This window comes from Aotus nancymaae, unplaced genomic scaffold, assembly GCF_030222135.1.
Source record: "Aotus nancymaae isolate 86718 unplaced genomic scaffold, 86718_ANA_hifiasm-v0.15.2.pri h1tg000115l, whole genome shotgun sequence".
Taxonomy (NCBI): domain Eukaryota; kingdom Metazoa; phylum Chordata; class Mammalia; order Primates; family Aotidae; genus Aotus; species Aotus nancymaae.
In genome coordinates, this window is record NW_026988530.1 from 10,498,313 (window position 1) to 10,519,664 (window position 21,352).

Sequence of the window (21,352 nt, forward strand, 5' to 3'; positions counted from 1 at the left end):
GATACCTGTATAGTAGTGCCCCACTCCTCAGTATCAATTTTCTGTATTAGTCCATTCTCACATTGCTGTACAGAAATACGTGAGACTGGGTAATTTATAAAGAAAAGATATTTCATTGGCCCATGGTTCTGCAGGCTGTATAGGAAGCAAAGCAGCTTCTGCTTCTGGGTAGGCCTCAGGAAACTTTCAATGATGGAGGAAGGTGAAGGGGAAAGAGGTGTGTCTAACATGGCTGGAGGAGGAGGAAGGGAGAGATAGAGGGAAGGTGCTACACACTTTTGAACAATGAGATCGCACGGTAACTCACCATCATGAGAACAGCACCAAAGGAGAAATTCACCTCCATGATCCAATCACCTCCCATCAGGCCCCACCTCCAACACTGCAAATTACAATTTGACATGAAATTTGGGTGATGACACAGATCCAGATTTTTCTAATCTGTTGACTGCAATCTACCTAGTTCCATTAGTTTTTGATGGGATAATTCAAGACTCAGAACAATATAATTACTCGATTTTCCTTTAGAATAGTCTAGGAGAGCTAATCTTATAAGCCAGATTGGCTTTCATACTTTATATTTTTCAGTCCACTATTAGTTACCACTGTTTCAGAGATTTAGAAGATTATTTGCCAATCTGTGTTATGTATAACAGTTCTGCTTTATGTAACATATTTTATTCAAAGATGCATGTACCATGTGAAGACACAGTCAAATAGATAATATGAAATCAAATGAAATTTACTTTCACATAAGATCTGGTAAAATTATCTATATAGTTTGTATGTATACTGTTTATTACATATCAGTATTTACAAATACTGTTTAAAACAAGATAAATTGAAGTACTCTTGTTTTATAGGTGTTGTCAGTGCTAAAGCATTCATTGCTGTCTTTTAAGAGACCAAGAGCCATGGAGACTTTGAAACTTTACTTTTTGTTTTCTTTGCAGCTCCTGATCAAAGAGGTATGATCATGCTTTGGCTTTTGTTCTCTGTAACTAGTACTATGTAGATTTCTTTCTATGCTAAACCAACTGAAGTTTCTATATAAGCTGCATTCAATGACACTGTTACTTACCATTCATTAATAAATGAAGTCAGGTAATATTTGTCAATCACTCTGGTATTTTATGGTATTTGAGTACATGGTAAGTTACATCAACTTTTTTTTTTTTCTCATTTTTAGGACTATTTAAATAAAAAAGGTAATCCAAAGAAATTTGCAGGACTTGTATCATATTTGCATAGACATGAACCTTCAAATCTTGTTTTTGTAAATTTTCTCAAGAGAGGCCTTTTTCATAATCTCTGTAAACCAGCCTTTAAAGGTAAGCTTGGGTTTTATACATGTAGTCCAAAAATGGCTACATATCTGTTTAATAACCAAAACCTCAGAAATGTTTTTCTCTTCTTCTTCCTCCTTCTCCTTTTTTTAAAGCCAAGAAGTGCTAAGTATATGTTCAGATTTACAGCAAAAAATTGGACTGAAAGTCAACTTATATTTATTTTAACTAATAAAGAGTATTTGAGGGCTACTTATGTATTACTTAACTGATGAAGAATATTTGCAGAAGAGAAAACTGAGAGGAATAGAAAGTGAATACATTTCCGATGGTCATATTACTTTAGTATGTTTCAGAGCCCAGGTAATTAAACCTAGCCACCTTTTAATGCCTATGGTATAGTACTCATGTGTTATGGGGAGTGAAGGTGGAATGGAGTGGAGGTCAAGATAACCAGAACCTAGAGCATTTAGAAGTGTTGATAGGTAAGTCTGGGAGCTTCATTTTGACAGGATTTGAAACACACTAAATGGCAGGCCAAGAAGCCTGGATTTTTCACTTAGCTGTTGAGATACTCTTAAAGATTTTTAAGTAAGGGAGGGACATGATTATATTCATGCTTTAGAAAGATTGGTCACTCTCAAGACGGCCTGAAGGAAGGAGAGTGCAAGTCAGGAAACCCATTAGTAAACATTCTGGTGTGGGAACTAGGGCAAGTAGAACAAGGATGGAAAAAAAGGCACAGAATATAAAGTTCCTGTCTTAACCAAAAAATTAAAGGTGTGCATGGCAGATATGGTCAGTAACTGAAGTCCGTATTTACTAGAAAATTTTGCCTTCAATGAAAGGAAATGTACTACAAAAACAAATTTAAGTGCAAAATACATAGAATCAACATTATTCTTATTTACAATAATACTCTTTATTTAAATAGGCACCCAACAATTTTCCCAAGATGTGATGGAAAAGCTCGTGTTAGTACTGGCAAACTTGTTTGGAAGAAAATATATTCCAGCAAAATTCCAAAATGCTCATCTAAGTTTTTCTCAGTCAGAGGTAAAGTTTGTTATACTTACAATGATGTAATAATGATAGTTATTAAATGTATGCTACTGGAATGCATTCAGTACCTATAGGGTTAAATTAATATAAGCTACTCCATTTGTTTTAATAGTGTTAATCTTTTCATTTAATCTTTAGTTCAAACATCTTCCCCTACTAATCTAACAAACAATTCTTACCCCTAAAATTTTTCATTTTATTGGAGCAAATTATGTAATCAGCAGCAACAGAGATGATATACATAAATAGTCATTTCAATAGAATGGCAGCCCTACTGCTGAACCAACAACTGTTGCTTATCTTGGGGTCGTTTACAACTAGGGATGGGAGTCCAGGGAAGGAATTACATCATGAGCTCTAATGTCCTCTTGAGATGACATTGCAGTAGTCACCTAAGAAAGAATCACCTAACTTAAGGGTTGAGAGACCGAAAGAAAAAATATTTTCTATGTATATTTGTAACACTGTTTGTTTCCAATTTCTTACTTTTTTTTTAAAAAAAGATACAACAACAACAAAACAAGTACAAGAAAACGAAACTCAAGAAAATGTGCATTAGAATCTGGGAATGTAGAAGAAGCTTGTTTCTATCCAGTAACCCTAAAGAAAAGATAATGAAAAGGGAATTAGCATTAATCTAGGCTTTCTGACCTCACAGTGCCTCTGGATGTACCTCCAGACTTGAGCCCCCAATTTTAGTTACTGACATATATCCACATTGCAAATCACTGGAACTATTCATCTTTTTCTTGCATACACATTTTAAAGTATTTAAGAAGGAGACTTCATATTTACTACTACTTTAAATAGAAAACCAGGATCTCTGGTTTCAATACTAAGGAAGCCCTAGGAATAGATGCAGTTAACATGGTTCTCAGCTGAAGCTGCTCTCTCTTTGCTACAAAAAGAGATTATCAAGTGTTAGGGAAACAATGGTGGTCTATTACATCTGGACTTGCTAGGGTTATCAGAAAGAATAGAAGAGAACTGGAAATAAGATAGCTTTTTATTTATTTTATTTCATTTTTGAGATGGAGTCTTGCTCTGTCGCCTAGGCTGAAGTGCAGTGGCATGATCTCAGCTCACTGCAACTTCCACCTCCCAGGTTCAAGCAATTCTCCTGTCTCAGTTTCCCAAGTAGCTGGGATTACAGGTGTCTGCCACCACACCCAGCTAATTTTTTAATATGTTTAGTACAGCCGGGGTTTTGCCATGTTGGCCAGTCTGCTTTTGAACTCCTGACCTCAAGTGATCTGTCCACCTTGGCTTCCCAAAGTGCTGGGATTATAGGCGTGAGCCACTGCACCCGGGCAGCTTTTTGTTTTTTAAAACTGATTTATAACTGTTTAATGTTCTGTGTGTCACACTAAGTCATCTCATATACCTCTAATATTGTGTGCCATAATTTGGGATAACTGTTCTGTATCAGTCAATCAGCAAAGATTTATTGAGCAATAAACATATGCACACTGTAGTCAAAATCATGGTTGTGAAACATAGTTGCTGCCTTCCAAGAGCTTGCTCTCCTGATGGGGCTATATAGCACACATGTTTGAGATGGTGGTGGTCAACACAAGGTGTAGGTGATAAGCAGCTCATGTTCCCCTAGAACGGTGTCCAGTGGTGGCACAATGGCAGGATATGGAAGGCATAGCAGTGAATCTTTGGAGAATACCAAATGGAGGGACCATATCACTCTCACCAGACTGTGGAACTGCATTTGTCCATTGTTTCTTTTGTCTTCGTCCATCCACAGGTAGAGCTGAGTCGGAAGTAGCCTTGTGGAAACTGTCATACTATATCTACTTAAGGAGTTGGTGGGGCATTCTTTATTATGTCCATACAGCGTGTTTTTGTAAGAATCCCCCTGGAAAATTCTCATCTGATATTAGTGCTGGGAATAAATAGTGTTTATCTCACAGACATTCTGAAATGTGTCGTTGATACTTGCTCCTAGAAATCTGAGAATGTAATTTGTGCCCCATTTTAGTCTTTCTTATTTTTCTTCCCTTTTTACCAAATTTGGATTTATATGATCATATTATATTATCTTCACCCTTATAAAATACCTCAATTCTTGGAAAAGTATAGGGTATGAATAAATTAAGTAAAATATCAAATAAATAATAAAAGCCATAATTGTAATAGAAGAAAACCAAGAATATTTCTAATGTCATAGCTATTTCCAACCCATACTAGAGAAATTTCTAGTTCTAATTCTGAAAGAATTTGTTTTAAAACATGAAATTTGGAAGCTGAGTTAGCTTGCAATACCAGCCACTTCTCTATCTACTACCTGTCAGATTTGGAACATGTTTACCTCCGTGAGGGTTAGCTTCCTCATGTACAAAATGTAAATGAAAATGTTTACTTCATAGGGTTGTTCTTAGGATTAATTTAGCTAACATACACAAGTGCTTGGGTCATCACAGTACAGTGTTGGCACACAATCTGAACTCAATAAAGAATTTATGCTACTATTGCTACACTAACTTGTCACTTGCTCTCTAAATATATCCTTCAAGTCTCTGAAATATACCTAAGTTTAATTAATATCAGTGTAGGTCACGTTTCTATTAAATTGGTGGTTTTGGCTAAGTGGAGTTGAAACAACTTTTTTTAAGGAAAGGTATTTGCATTTATAAATGTTGGTTGAAATCAAAAGGAAATTTTACCTTAATCTCACAAGTGAATAAAGTAATCACAGACTTTGATGAATGGACATCAATCTACAGAACTATGCTGCAATCTTTTCGCCAAGCAGTTGAATTTTTTTAAATAAAAGTAAAGAGCTCTTTCTGAAATGTATCTCGCCCACAGGTGATCCTTGCCGACCTCCCGGAGGATTTTAAAGCTGCTTTACATGAGTATAACCTGGCAGTGATGAAGGATTTTGCCTCCTTCCTACTGACTGCTTCCAAGTCGGTGAACATGACAAATGAGTATCAACTCCCTTTGTCAAGAATCAGTAAGCAAATTTTACTTCCATTCTGGAACAATTTAAAGGGTAAACAATCTTGCCCAAGAAAGCCTCTAGATACTAGATTCTTCAAAACTGGTAAAGGAGCTTATTCCAGGGCAGCTGTACTAACCTGAGTGTTTTATCCACGGAAAACAATGTAGCCCGTCATAGGGTATGATAATGGCTCTGTTTTCCAAGTAAAAAAAAAAAAAAAAAAAAAAAAAAACTTTATAATTGCCAAATATTAATTGGGCAATGGAAGAAAAAAACATTAAAGTAATTATGAATCTTTTATTTTTTTTGAGACGGAGTGTTGCTCTGTCCCATAGAGTAGAGTGCAGTGATGTGATCTCGGCTCACTGCAACTTCTGCCTCTCGGGTTCAAGTGATTCTCCTGCTCAGCTTCCCGAGTAGCTGGGATTACAGGCATCTGCTGCCATGCCTGGCTAATTTTTGTATTTTTAGTAGAGACAGGGTTTCACCATGTTGGTCAGGCTGGTCTCGAACTCCTGACCTCGTGATCCACCCTCCTCAGCCTCCCAAAGTGCTGGGATTACAGGCATGAGCCACTGCACCCAGCCTCATTTTGATGGAAGGTTGCCTTGACAGATAAAAAAGAAAATGGCATAATTTCCGGGATTTTTTTTCCCCTGAGAGGTAGTGGCATAGAGGTTACACATGTGAACTCTGGAAGCAGGGTGCCGAGGTCCAAATTTTGGCTCTGATACTTATTATTAACCATGAGATCTCATGTCAGTTACTTAATTTTTATGTCTCAATTTTTTAATCTGTGAAATGAAAGGACTAAAAATATTATCTAGCTTACAGAAGTTTAGAGGATTGGGCATCTTAATGTTCATAAAGTTCTTAAAACAGTGCATGACACATAGTCAACATTGTATAAGTCTATTCTACCCAATATGGTAGCCACCAGCTAGCTATATGTCACTATTTAAATTAAGTTGGTTAAAAGTAAAACAATTGAAAAGTTAATTTTTTAGTCACTTTAGCTACATTTCAAATGCTAGTGGCTTCTACTTTGAACATAGTAGAGGTAGAATATTTCTATCGTTGCAAAAAGTTCTAGTGGACATTGCAAATATCATTGTTTCTTCTGTTACTTGTCCTTGGTTGAGGAGTAACTGGTATTGCAAAGTAACTAAGCTTCCAAATTTCAGTTTTATAGCAGGAAACTTCTAAGGGAAAATAAATGGAAAGAAGAAGCTAGACTAAGAGTAAAGAGTGGAGCCATAAAAATGATTCCCTTATTCCCCTGTCTCCTAATATAGTCTTAGTTGGAGTAAAAGACAGGGAGGTAAGCATTGTAGTTCCTCAAGATTTGTTGATTTGGGACACAGCGTGAGCAAATGTAGGTGATAGTGGTGGAAGCAAGGAAAGTACTGCAGAGAAAAGCTGGTGGGAGTGTGTGATTGTGGCAGGATGGGAAGAAGGCGCGAGGCCTGAGTTCATGACTTGGTGCCTTCCAAGTCCAGTGAGATGGTACTCGCTGGACAGAGCCTATGTTTTATCTCTTATGCCAGCTCCAAATCCACTGGTAGGAGCTGCCTGAACATTGTGTCTTGGAGGTTTCTGAGGTTATATCTGAGTTCATGGGCAAAAATAACAAGTAATAGAAAGAGTAATGATAATAAGTTAATAGTCAATATGGATCGAATGATTACTCTGTGCCAAGCTGGGTTAAAGACTGTATGCACCATATCTCCGTCAGCCTTCATTCTGATGAGATGAATGTCACCTACTGTGGCCTGACGTACAGTGAGTTTCACAGGGTTAACATGTGAGTTGATTTTTAAACCCTAACGTGACCTAGTCCAACATGGTCAGAATTCACAGGTAAAGAATGTGAAGACTCCCAACTTGTATCTCACTTGATGAGCTGCAAGGAAGGAAGAGTCGCCATTTCACCATTTGTTTGTCTTTCGGGGAACACAGATATTGATTTGCTTCAACCAGAGACTGTCAACCAGGTAAGGGAAGGATGCATCTTATGTACAAAATGTGTTTAACAGAGAGAGTGGGATTACACTGCCTTGCAGCCTTCGTAGGATTTCAGACCCAAAACACTGAAAGATGTCCCCTGATGCCAACACCATTGTCCAAGAGAATGAAGCCCTGGAAGCCAGTGTGATTTTATGCTCTACGGAGTTAGCCTGAGAAACCTTGCTTCTTTGTCTAAAATTTCAGTCACCACTTTTTTTTTCTCATTTTTTTAGTGAGGTTTGCCACAGGTTTGCTATGGGAAGAGGAAGAGAAAGCAGCTCACATTTTCCCAATATTGATATAGACCTCATGATGCTTTCTGTACTCCAGACCACACACATCTTTGAGGATACTTGTCTATGAAGGGGCCAAAAAGCCCTAGAACCTCTGGGAGGTTCTGGATACTGGAAGATTTGGGTGCTGGAAGATGCTAGATTTAATCTGAAACATGAGAAATAAATTCCACATTGATTATATTTAATAATAAAGATTGACACTGTACACTGACTTCATTTTGTCCCTGGGTCAGGAGTCATGTATCATGTCAAGAGTGGGCTTCAAGTATTTTTGCATATGTATTGTTTATAGGAATTTTAAAAATCATGAATCTTCCTACAGAGTTTGGACTAAAAATTTGGTTGGCCAGTTTAAATAGCTGCTAATGTAATTTCAGGTTCATTATAAATATTGGCATATTAAAAGAACTGTTAAATTATTTAAAAGTTTATCTAAAAGAATATAGGTATCAAAGCTATTTGATATCCAGAGTAATCAAATAGAAAAGAACACAGATGATCAAACAATTTCTTCAAAGTTACAAGTTTTACATTATGTATTTTTCTCATTGAACTTGTCTGTCCTACCTCCCTCCCTCCTTCCCTTCCTTCTCTCCTTCCTTCCTTCCTGCCTTCCTTCCTTTCCTTTCTTTCTTTCTCTCTTTCTTTTTCTTTCCTCTTTCTTTCTCTTTTTCTTTCTTTCCTTCTTTCCTCTTCTCTTTCTTCCCTTCCCTCCCCTTCCCTTCCCCCCCTCCCCTCCCCTCCCCCTCCACTCCCCTCCACTCCCCTCCTCTTCTGTTTCTTGTATTTCTTTTTTTTTTCTTTTTTTTTTAAGGCAGGGTCTCACTGTGTTTGTTGCCCAGGCTGGAGTGCAGTGACACATCTCAGCTCACTGCAGCCTCAACTTCCTGGGCTCAGGTGATCCTCCTACTTCAGTCTCCCATGTAGCTGGGACTATAGGCACACGCCATCACGCCCGGCTAATTTTTTGTATTTTTAGCAGAGAGAAGGTTTCACCATGTTACCCAGTGTGATCTCGAACTCCTGGGCCCAAGCAATCTACCTGCCTTGGTCTCCCAAAGTGCTAGGATTACAGGCATGAGCCACCATGCCTGGCCTGAACTTGTATTTTTATTTCACTTGCTCCACAGTTTAATTTTATCCATGCACTGGCAGAATTTGCAGATTTCTTCTTATTCTGTACAGATTAATTTGTCTTACGTGCCCAGAACTATGGAAACTTAGTTTTTGTTTGTTCATTTTGCCTCTTTTCATTTTTTCCTCTTCTATCCCTCCTCCTCCACTTTTTTCTTCTCTCTGGAGACCAAAGGTTGGTGCTGTTCCATTGTATTCGCCCTGTGGGCACAGGGAGACACTAGCTACATGACACTCCTTTCAAGGTCATTCTGTGCACCAATTAAGATGATGATGAAAATTCTACTTTAAAATCAGCTTCTATGTATTTTTCCTTAGTGAATGTTGCTTGCAGTATTATAGCTGGATGGCTGAAATTGCCCTCAGTATGTTGTGAGAGTTTCCGTTTCCCTCAGTGGGCTGCCCAGTCCAGAGGCGTGCTTAGCGTGGCGCTGCCCAGGATCTCTAACACGCCCCTTTCCCTCACCATAATGGGCCCTACTTCCCTCGACCCCCATGGGAGTCCTCCTCTGCCTGCCTCCTTCACCTCAGCTTCTTCGGAACATGCTTTAGGAAACTGAGATTCATACAAAAGAAATCTCAAACTGCAAACAATTCCTCTTTATACATCAATAATGAATTAATAGAAAATGTCTTTCTTCAGGTCATTCTGCGCACAGTCGGTGTTAGTGGCACTCAGGCTCCTCTGCTGTGGCCATGGAAATTCGATCACCGAGGAAGGAGGATGCCACTAAATGCATATGCACTCAATTTCTACAAGCACAACTGCTTGACAAGATTAGACCAAACCAATGGGTACGTTTATGGGTGCGTGTCTGTAAAATATATGTATACCTATATATCTATGTTTTATTACTGTATATTCATATTATAAATGTAACAGCATATAATTTACATCATATAATTATATAAATATAAACATATTTTTAAATAGGAATTTTAATAAGTAATCTTTTTAAGAGTTTAAAATACGGATTAATCATGAAAGCATACTAGGTCACTTTCTAGAAGAATAATTTCTGGTGATTAGAAATTTCAGTATTATTTTGGATTTTGGGGGTAGGTACTACCGAAATCTTGGTACTTGAACTGGTTCTGGTGAACCTAACTCTGAAGACAGAAAAATTGAATACATTGCAAAGCTCAAAAAGATATTTTAATAATTTACCATTATACTAATTATTCATTAAGAAAGAATGTTGGATGATTTCCAAAAGCATATCAAAGATTATCTTTTATGAAATAAGTAAATTAATATTTATTTTTTTCTCCACAAGTGTGAAGTGGAAGGAAAAGATCTGAAACTTACATTATGAGAAAGTTAACTTAGCAGCTGTCTGTTAGAAAGGGACACTTGTTCTAGTTCTTTGGAAATCATTTTACAAAGCAGTAAAGAAGGATGAATACTTAGAATTCATATGGAAAGTGAAAAATTGAGCCATGGAAACAAGTAGCTAGAAATGGGGAAAGTCGTGCTTTTAAATAGTAATTCAGGAATTCTATATGGATTTTACATAAATTTTTGATTAATTCTGATCAAAATTAGTTTTAAATATTTAAATGCTGTTATTTTTAAAGTTTTTAAATTGACATTGTAACTGTACATATTTATAGGGTACAATTTGTTATTTTGATACATATATGTTGTATGATGATTAAGTCAGGTTAGCCAGGGTACCCATCACCTCACATACTTATTTTTTTGTGATGAGAACATTCAAAAGCCTCTCTTCTGGCTATTTTGTAATCTACAATACAATACTGTTAACTGTAGGCACCTTTCTGTGCAATAAAACACTAGAACTTATTTCTTCTATCTTACTGTAATTTTGTACATGTTCACTAACCTCTGCCCACCTCCTCCTCTTTCTTCCCTTCTCCAATCTTTGAAACCATTATTCTACCCTCTACTTCTGTTATATTATTTTTTCTTCCTTTTGGATTTCATGTATGAGTGATACCATGCAATATATATTTTTTTCTGTCTCTGGCTTATTTCACTTAACATAATGTCCTCCAGATTGATTCATCTTGTCACAGATGACAGGATTTTATTCCTTTTAATGGATGAATAGTATCTCATTGTGTATATGTATCACATTTTAAAGAAAATGTGATACATCCATTGTTGGACACTTAAGATGGTTCCATATCATAGCTATTGTAAATAATGTGGCATTAAAGATGGGAGTGCAGGTATCTCTTTGACATACTGATTTAATTTCTTTGGATATATATCTAGTAGTGGGATTGCTGGATCATATCATAATTCTAGTTTTAATATTTTGAAGAACTTACACACTGTTTTCCATAATGGATTTACTTATTTATAATCCTACCCACAGCATGTAAGCATTCTCTTTCCTCCACACTCACACCAACACTTGCTTTCTTTTGTCTTTTTTTAAATTAATAACCATTCTAACTAGAGTGAGGTGGTATTTGATTGTGGTTTTGATTTGAATTTTATGATGATTAGTAATGTTGAACATTTTTTCATATACTTATAGGCCTTTTGTGTACTTTCTGTTGAGACATGTCAATTAAAGTTTTTTGCTCATTTTTAGATTTTTTTTTTTTGCTGTTAAGTTTCTTATATATTCTGGAGATGAATCTTTTGTCTGATGTATAGTGTGCAGGTATTTTTCTCCTATTTTATAGGTTGTCTCTTCACTTGTTAATTGTTTAGTTTGATGTAATCTCCTTTGTCTGTTTTTGCTTTTATTGGTTGTGCTTTTGAGATCTTATTTAAAAAATCCTTGCCCAGCCCAGTATCGTGAAGTTTTTCTGCTGTTTTTCTTTTAATGGTTGTATTAGTTTGTTTTCACACTGCTGACAAAGACATACCCAAGACTGGGCAATTTAAAAATAAAAGAGGTTTATTTGACCTACAGTTCCATGATCTCACAATCATGGCAGAAGGTGAAAGGTACATCTCGGTGGCAGCCAAGAGAAGAGAGCTTGTGCAGGGAAACTCCTGTGTTTAAAACCATCGGATCTTGTGATACTCATTTACTATCACGAGAAAAGCTCGGGAAAGACCTGCCCCCATAATTCAATCACCTCCCACTGGGTTCCTCCCATGACACATGGGGATTGTGGGAGTTACAATTCAAGATGATATTTGGTTGGAGACACAGCCAAACCATATCATTCTGCCCTGGCCCCTCCAAAATCTCATGTCCTCACATTTCAAAACCAAGCATGCCTTCCCAGCAGTCCCCCAGAGTCTTAACTCATTTGAGCATTAACTCAGAAGTCCATGGTCCAATGTCTTATCTGATACAAGGCAACTCCATTCTGTCTATGAGCCTGTAAAATCAAACGCAAGTTAGCTACTTCCTAGACACAATGAGGATATGAGCATTGGGTAAATACAGCCATTTCAAATGGGAGAAATTGGCCAAAACAAAGGGGCTATAGGCCCCATGCAATTCAAAATCCAGCAGGACAGTCAAATCTTAAAGCCCCAAAATGAACTCCTTTGACTACATGTCTTGCATCTGGGTCATGCTGATGGTGGGTTCTCATAGTCTTGGGCAGCTCTACCCCTGAGGCTTTGCAGGGTACAGCCTCCCTCCTGGCTGCTTTCACAGGCTGGCATTGAGTGTGTGTGGCTTTTCCAGGTGCACAGTGCAAACTGTCAGTGGATCTACCATTCTGGGGTACAGAGGATAGTGGCCCTCTTCTCACAGTTCCACTAGGTGGTACCCCAGTTAGGACTGTGTGGAGGCTCTGACCCCACATTTTCCTTGGGCAGTGCCCTAGCAGAGATTATCCATGGGGCCCCACCCCTGCAGCAAACTTCTGCCTGGGCATCCAGGCATTTCCATAAATCTTCTGAAATCTAGGCAGGGGTTTCCAAACCTCAATTCTTGACTTCTGTGCCCCCACAGGCTCAACACCATGTGGAGACTACCAAGACTTAGGGCTTGCACCCTTTGAAGCCATGGCTTGAGCTCTGCATTGGCCTCTTTCAGCCATGGCTGGAGCAGCTGGGACACAGGACACCAAGTGTGAGGCTGCACACAACACAAGGACTCTGGGCCCGACCTATGAAACCACTTTTTCCTCCTAGATTCTGGGTCTGTGATGGGAGGGTCTGCTGTAAAGACCTGTGCCATGTCCTGGAGACATTTTCCCCACTGTCTTGGGGATTAACATTCAGCTCCTTGTTACTTATGCAAATTTCTGCAGCTGGATTAAATTTCTCCTCAGAAAATGGGATTTTCTTTTCTGTTGCATTGTCAGTTGCAAATTTTCCAGTCTTTTATGTTCTGCATCCCTTATAAAACTGATTGCCTTTTTAAAAAAATTATACTTCAAGTTCTGGGATACATGTGCAGAACATGCAGGGTTGTTACATAGGTATACACGTGCCATGGTGGTTTGCTGCACCCTCCTAACTCTTCATCTACATTAGGTATTTCTCTTAATGCTGTCCCTCTCCTAGCCTACCACCCCACAACAGGCCCCAGCATGTGATGTTCCCCTCCCTGTGTCCATGTGTTCTCATTGGTCAACTCCCACTTATGAGTGAGAACATGTGGCATTTGGTTTTCTATTCTTGTGTCAGTTTGCTGAGAATGATGGTTTCTAGCTTCATCCATGTCCCTGCAAAGGACATGAACTCATCCTTTTTGATGACTGCATGGTATTCCATGGTGTATATATGCCACATTTTCTTTATCCAGTCTATCAATATTGGACATTTGGGTTGGTTCTAAGTCTTTGCTATTGTGAACAGTGCCACAATAAACATGCATGTGCATGTGTCTTTATAGTAGAATGATTTATAATCCTTTGGATATATACCGAGTAATGGGATTGCTGGGTCAAATGGTATTTCTAGTTTTAGATCCTTGAGGAATCACCACATTGTTTTCTACAATGGTTGAACTAATTTACACTCCCACCAACAGTGTAAAAGCATTCTTAATTCTCCGAATCCTCTCCAGCATTTGTTGTTTCCTGACTTTTTAATAATCAGCATTCTAACTGTCATGAGATAGTATCTCAATGTGGTTTTGATTTGCATTTCTCTAACGACCAGTGATGATGAGTTTTTTTTCCATATATTTGTTGGCTGCATAAATGTCTCCTTTTGAGAAGTGTCTCATCACAAAACAAGTCTGAACAAATATAAGAAAATAGAGATCATATCAAGTACCTTTTCTCAGCAAAATGGCATAAAACTAGAAATTAGCAACAATAAAAACTCTGGGAAATTTACAAATACATGGAAATTAAACGATTACTCCTATAAAAACCAACAGATCAATTAACACATTAAAAGGGAAATTTAAAATTTTCTTAAGACAAATGAGAATAGAAACACATTATAAGTAAACTTATAGAATATAGAAAAAGCAATTTTAAAATGGAGTTTATGGCAATAAAGGCCTAAATCAAAAAAGAAGAAAGATTTTTTTACTAAACAACTCAATAATGCACCTCAAGAAACAATATACAAGAATATACAATACACAAGAACAAACTAAACCCATGGTGGTTTGTCTGGCTATGCAGCACAAGTATGCACAGGTGCAGTGGCCTGGCCACCTGTTCAGTGGCTTTCTTGCTCTGCATATCTACCTTTTCCTTAGTGGGTTATGGCTGCCACATAGCTTTGGATGTGAAATGGTGGTGGGGCTTCAGGGATGGAGAGAGAGCATGGCTACTGGCCTCCAGTAAGGGATACAGTCTAGCAGTGAGTCTGGTTTCAAAATGTCACCATGCTGTAGCTGCTTAGTCATGAAGGAGGGGATGCACAATGTGGGCTCTTACTCTGGGCTGACGTAGCAACTTAAATTTGTGGTAACTCTCCACAATAGATTCAGGGCCTGTGAGGACTGGGAGACTCTCTTGTAGTAAGAACTGCTGGCATCTGTGATGGCTATGGAAAGCACTGGAAGTCTTTAGCATAGCATTTTTCTGTAAGAAGAAGCCACCCTGACTCCCAGTCATTCCTGGTAGGACAGACAGTGTGGCAGAGCAGGGTGCCTCACTCCTGTCTCTACGGTGCTACCTTGGGCTTCTGTGCTCTGCAGGTGCTCCTCTGCCGCTCTCCGGCACACTTCACCACTCCAGTGGAAATAGAATGGTTTATTTGTTGTTTTGGTCCTTTTTCATGGGGAGATGAATAGCATCTTGCTCAATGTTCTGCTATTCTTCACAAATCTTGAGCTACATCTATTTTTCTTAGGTCTAGTTCTTAGTTATGAAGAAAGTAGAAATAATATTAGTGTATAAACTTGTTTTGTTTTCACTTTAATCTCTAGTCCCTGTTGGCCCTCTAAGCTTTACTTGTATATTTCACCCTCCCCCTTTGATGATGGTCAAATTCTCTCTTTAATAATTTTTTTGTGTGTGTTTTTTTTACTTATGCTTCTGAATTTCATTATGATTAATACAATAAAATGAATTCTCAACTGGGACTGTATTTGACAGATAAATTAGCTACCATAGACAGACCACTATTAAAGTTTGAGTTAATTATTTTATGTTTATGTTTTTATACCTTTTAATTAAGAAATGTTGTTCTCTTTAGGATGCGTATGGGACAGCTCTTAAGGTGTTTGAAAGATTTTGCATTCAACATTCAGGCTATCAGGTATGTTTCATGCTGAGTTTGATTTCCTCAATTACTTAATGATAGTTTAGCAGACGTTGAGTCCTTCCTTTGTGAAAGTTTATGATTCTCATGAAGGAGCACTCAGAAGGTATCATTGAGCCTCCCAGGTTCTCTACAACTCAGCTGACCAAAGGCTCTGTAGACCCCTTCCTCAGGACACTGTCACATTTTTTTTTGTATTAAGATTCATCTCAAATCCATTTGTAACTTAATTTCATCCAGATCAGAGCCTCAGAGGCACTTCCTCATGACTTCATAAATCTCCAGGCCTCACTATACTCTTTCTACAAATGCTGAGCAGTCACACTGAGTCAGATAAATGGGAATCCAGAAGGCTACACCCTGATGACTTCAGTAGGTCTCCAGTTTATATCCACTTCAGAGCACTTAAGTCTTTCTCATACTCAGTGCCTTTTCCAGACTCTGGCATCTCCTGTTGATTTCCTGTGTTCATCTGCCCCAATCTCAATAGAGACCCAACCAAATATGAACTCTCTGTGGGTACGTCTTTCTCTATGCTCCATTGCTCATCTAATTTTTGTCTAGCTCCATTTTCCTTACCTCTAGTCCTTCTTTTTCAAACCTATGTGGTTTTTCACATAAATTCAGTTTGGGGAGGAGAATATTTATTTAGAGGACCGTGTTAGTGAGGACACATTTGTGGTTTTCCTTGGTCTGAGCTGAGTCTGACACTTTGGGAAGCTCTCTACAAAGAGTGAAAGTCTTAGGATGGCCCTACTTCTCCCCCTTTGAGTATCTTCACGTGGGGGATTCCTCAAGTGGCTTATAGCTACCAAAGCTTCAACCTCTTTGAGGAGCCTGAGAAGCTTTGGAGATTTTAAACATATCTTAAGAATTGAAACAAGAAAAATAATTCTTTTATCCGTTCATCAATTACAAAAGTATCAAGATCTTACTGTGCTAGAGGGACTCTTCCAGGCACTTCAATGTCATGGGAGTAACTTTCTTGTACACAATCATATGTGGTAAGTGCTATGATTGAGTTACGTGTAAAATACTAAAATAACATCAGTAACTTTATTATTAATGCTACTAGAATCAGAAAAAGCATTATAGAAGATGTAATTTCGAATTAGGTCTCAAAGGAGAAGTGAAAATTCATTAGGTAGATTAATTATACTTAATATAATTCTAGTTATGTAGGATAATTAAGTAGAATAATTACAGTAATTGGATTTTAAGCAGGGAGAATAGTTTATCCAAATGTACAGAAATATTAAAGGTCCTGATGTATTCAGGGATAGGCCCCAAGCTAATGATGGTGGAGTACAGAATGTGGAGGTTGTGACAGGGATAGGGGGAAATGCTGAGAAGTGAGTGTAGAGTCTTTGAAAGGAATTTGGTTGTATATGCAAAGGGTCTTACTTGTTATGCAATGAAGTCTGGATTTAAAATGGTAGACAAAGGTGAGACAAGGGAGTTTTTAAGGATGAGTATGACATAGATCTATGTTTTAGGGATGTTATTCTGGCAGAGTATGTAGATTAACTCAGGAGGTAGAGAAACTGAAAGCAGGGAGCTAAAGTTGGAGGCTATATTCCAGGCTTGAATTAGGCAATGGTGGGAGAAATGAATGATGAGGCTTGGAGAAATGAATGATGAAGCTTAGAGAAATATGTAAGAGGTGGAATTCATGCAGTGGGGCAAGAGATATTATGACAACTGGGGTTTCTGATTTGGTTAATGATAATGTTAATGAAATTATGGAATACATGATGATGACTTGGGACCTGACAATAAAAATGTATGAGTTGGAATTTAAAATGTCACATGTGTTGTCTATAAGACATCCAGGGGGAAATGTCAAGCAGTCAGATGGAATAATAGATCTGAAACTCTGGAGGAATTTCAGACTTAGAGATAAAGATGTCATCATTCCTAATATTCAGCCACTGAGGACTAGTTAAAAAAAAAAAAAAAAAAAACAGAAGCTCTGCTCTAGAGTGAATAAGGTGGGACATGAAGACAGAAAGGATGGCAGAATGTTAAATCACAATGGGTTTCAATGCTCAAATCACATGTCAGGTACTGAAAGACCCACTTTTCTAAGTCTCCTCTCGTTCACTCTAGCTTCTAGTTCCTAAAATCTATGGATAGGGACAGAATAGTTTTTCATTGAATTGGATGACTGTGGGTTTTCAAAAATAATGGTCAGGATATTAGGAAGTCCATATGGCTTTCAAGAGATGTATACAGAGAAGAAAAGAAGTTTAATAACACTTCTAGGGCCCAAGAATATGGAACTCTGTGGTCTTACAAACTCACAGAGCAAGTTAGGTGTAAGATAAAGAGGAACTGTGTGAAGGTATTTATCCTTCTCAAGATACATGATGCATATTGTAAAGATTTTATAAGATAAATGTACCTTTTATTATTCTGCATATTTTTTCTCCATATTTACATCTGATAGGTTTGGGGGCAATTACTTCTGCTAACCTTTTAGTAATATTGATTGTTATCTAAATGTGGGCTCATTATTATTATTATCATTTATACAGTGACTCCTTGAGTGAACTATGTGAAAATGAGCATGACAATGTAGTCCTGGCATTTAAGCAATTGAGTCAAACCTTTTATGAGAAACTTGAAGAAATCACTCACACTAACACCATGGAAACTTTCAAGTCTGATTAAGTGGTATTTATCCCTTTGCAAGGAGAGATATATTTGAGCTTACACAATGAAATAGAAAAAATATTCATCTTGGAGCCAAACAGAATTGAATTCAAATATTAGCTCTGTTCTAACTCAGTGACCTTACATTATGTAATATATCTGAGCTTTAACTTTATTTTTGGCAAAATGGGAGTAAAGATGGATACTTCTAGTCATTTTGAGGATTAAATGAGATAATATGTGACAAGTGATTGGGATTGGGTAGTGACTTAATTAATTACAGTGTTGTAATTTTTGTAGTTAAAGTTAATGTCTAGCAAAATTTGTATCACATTGCCAATTTTTGATACACCCTCAAGTTATTGAATTTTAAATTAATGATCAATAAATCACAAGAGACCCAAGTCAATCCTGAACAACAATTTAGTTATGTAAGAAGACTTCTGCATTTACAAGAAGGTAACTGCTGTGAACTGGATGTTTGTGCCCTCCCCTCAAAAATGTTTATACTGAAATGCTAAACCTCAATGTGATGGTATTAGGGATGATCAGGTCATGAGAGTGGAGCTCTTTGGATGCAATTAGTGTCTTTAACAGAGAGATACAAGAGAACTTGCTCTCCTCTCTCTGCTTGCTACCATTGGATGATACAATGGGAAGATGGCCATCTGCAAACCAAGAAGCAGGCCCTCACCAGAACAGAATCTACTTACACCTTGATCTTGAACTTTCCAGCCTCCAAAACTGTGAGAAATACATGTGTGTTGTTTAGCCACCTAGTCTGTGGTATTCTGTGATAGCAGCCTGAATTAACTACGACAGTCACTTGGAGTAGTTATAAACCACTTTCCATTTGAAAGCAGAACATGCTGATTCAACTGTTTTGTCCAATAGCAATGATAGGTTTTGTTTGAGTCCCCCAAGCTTTCTTATTTCTTCTTTCCAAATGATCAAGAGTACACTTTCTGGCAGTGATTAAGGAGTGTGTGTGTAACAGAAAAAAAAGTTTACCCTGTGAACCTGAATATGGAATTCAGATTGTTTCTGCCCTCAGTATCATACTTAAAAAACAAGCATACAAACAAATAAAAATGAACAAACAACAACCATAGCAAAAACAAACCTTTAAAGGTGTGTTTCTTTCTTTAAAGATATATATAAATGAATTTGATGCTCTGAAGGAGAAAAAAAGTCTCTCAAATGAGCTTAAACGGCAGTTGATTTAAAAATTAGAGAATGTAATTCTTAAAGCTATTGAAAGTTTCAACCAGAAAACCTCAAGTGAATTTTTTATGTAAATGAGGTCTTGAGTACAAGTTCTGTGATCCTTTAAGAAAACAATTAGCTGAAAACTTAATATTGTTGTTGTTTATGTAGTAAGTGACTTGGCACCTATCAGAAAATAAAGGACATTAAATTGACTTTGTGTTGTGTTTCTTGTGTTAAATCTATTAGTCCATCCATTTGTAGGCATGCGTTCATTAGGTATTTTGCTTTCATTGCTGCCTATCTTTATTGTAGCCCTAGGTCACAGACTAATATAAAATCTGGTTTAGACCCAGATCTTGAACACAGAGAATTTCTTTCTCAGGGTGAAAGATGTAACCTTTTGAACCATCTAGAATGTACCAAGACACCATTTATCATATGACATTATTTACAGCTATGTTACATAGGCTTAGAAAAACACTTTGTCTAGAAATGGAAAAACCTCTATTCCTTAGAATTTAACCCAAATTTGGTTTATATCAGTCATGTGCCAAAAATCTTACTTATGACTATTTTCTTAGGGCTAATTCTAAATTTTTTTATTTAAAATAAGTACATAGTAACAAACATGGTAGATATTAATCCAGCTTTATAGAGAGTAACCTTAAATATCAAAGGCTTAAACACAACAAAAGATGGAGCTTGTCAGAGTGTATCAAAACACAATAACCAACTGTTTGTTGTCTACAAGAAACCTCTTTTAAATATAAAGACATATGTAAATTAAAAGTAAATGGACTGGGAGCACTGACTTATGCCTGTAATCCCAGCACTTTGGGAGGCTGAGGTGGGTGGATCACGGGGTCAAGAGATTGAGACCATCCTGGCCAATATGGTGAAACCCTGTCTCTACTAAAACACACAAAAATTAGCTGGGTGTGGTGGCATGTGCCTGTAGTCCCAGCTACTAGGGAGGCTGAGGCAGGAGAATTGCTTGAACCCAGGAGGCGGAGATTGCAGTGAGCCAAGATTGCGCCACTGTACTCCAGCCTGGTGCCTGGTGACAGAACAAGACTCTGTCTCAAAAAAAGAAAAAAAGTAAATGGATGAGACTTCTAGTTTCTGGTTTCTCTTGTAAGAAGCTTGGAATCAACCACTCCATCCTAATTAGTGAAAATAGGAACAAACTGAAAAATCGAAAATTCTTCTAGATCCCTGAGAGAAGTGATGTCATGGGGGAAACTGTTGCCCATCAAATTGGATTGAAAGACAGGTGGTTACAGAGAATTACGACACACTGAGGCAGAAACCTCCACAGGAAGCAGTGCTGGAGCAGGAAAACCTGAACTTTAATGGATGAGCTGCTCAGCCTGGGTGCGTCTGAGAGTTGAAAACTCCAGGGGGATACATTCACCTGGGAGGCATACTTCTGTGAGTTTTATATCTGGGAACTGAACCAAGGTCTTACAGTAAACATTGGAGAAAAACCCCTCATGCTTCTGGAAGGAGGAAAATAAAAAACTAATTTAAAATGTGCCAGAGCACTCTGGTCTTTTTAATAAGGTCTGTCCTCAGGAGAAACTAGTTACTCAGAGCCTGCCTAGCCTGCTGGGGTCTTACCAGAGACTAACTAACCTGTATTGAAGGGAAATATCCAACTTCAGCCCACACTAGCCATCCTACCTCACCTGAAGAAGGGCATAGAACAAAGCTGAGGAACACTCGTAAAGTTCATCATCTAGAGACACAAGCTCACTAAATGTCAGACATAATTATCGTCATAAGTTTCTTCCTAACAATGGAAATATGTTCTGAGAAATACATTGTTAGGTGATTTTGTCATTGTGTGAACATTAAAGAGTGTATTTACATGAGCTTAGATAGTATAGCCTATTATACTCCTAAATCATGTGGTATAAACTATTGCTCTTAGGCTACAGGACTGTACAGTATTTTACTGTACTCAATACTGTAGGTAATTGCAACACAGTGGCAAGTATTTGTATAGCTAAACACATCTAAACATACAAAAGGTACAATAAATATATGGTATTATCATCTTATGGGACCACTGACGTATATTGACCAAAATGTCATTATGTAATGCATGACTGTATAGGACTACAGACCA

At 37.6% G+C, this 21,352-nt stretch overlaps 1 protein-coding gene across 7 annotated transcripts in view; it reads left to right on the plus strand.

Moving 5' to 3' along the window:
- Positions 1-19,433, plus strand: part of DDX60L (DExD/H-box 60 like) — a 124,757-nt gene extending 105,324 nt beyond the window's left edge. For 3 of the 7 annotated variants that reach the window (XM_064371006.1, XM_064371010.1, XM_064371013.1), the window contains 8 exons: positions 864-968; positions 1,190-1,331; positions 2,221-2,342; positions 5,169-5,316; positions 7,156-7,298; positions 9,385-9,548; positions 15,292-15,354; positions 17,895-19,433. In XM_064371006.1, the coding sequence (XP_064227076.1) occupies positions 864-968; positions 1,190-1,331; positions 2,221-2,342; positions 5,169-5,316; positions 7,156-7,298; positions 9,385-9,548; positions 15,292-15,354; positions 17,895-18,030 (1,023 nt within the window). In that variant the 3' untranslated portion in view covers positions 18,031-19,433. Of the gene's footprint in view, positions 1-863; positions 969-1,189; positions 1,332-2,220; positions 2,343-5,168; positions 5,317-7,155; positions 7,299-9,384; positions 9,549-12,637; positions 13,261-15,291; positions 15,355-17,894 lie in introns of those variants that run through there. The other 4 variants (XM_064371007.1, XM_064371008.1, XM_064371009.1 and 1 more) reach the window with 4 other exon arrangements.
- The last annotated feature ends 1,919 nt before the right edge of the window (positions 19,434-21,352 follow it).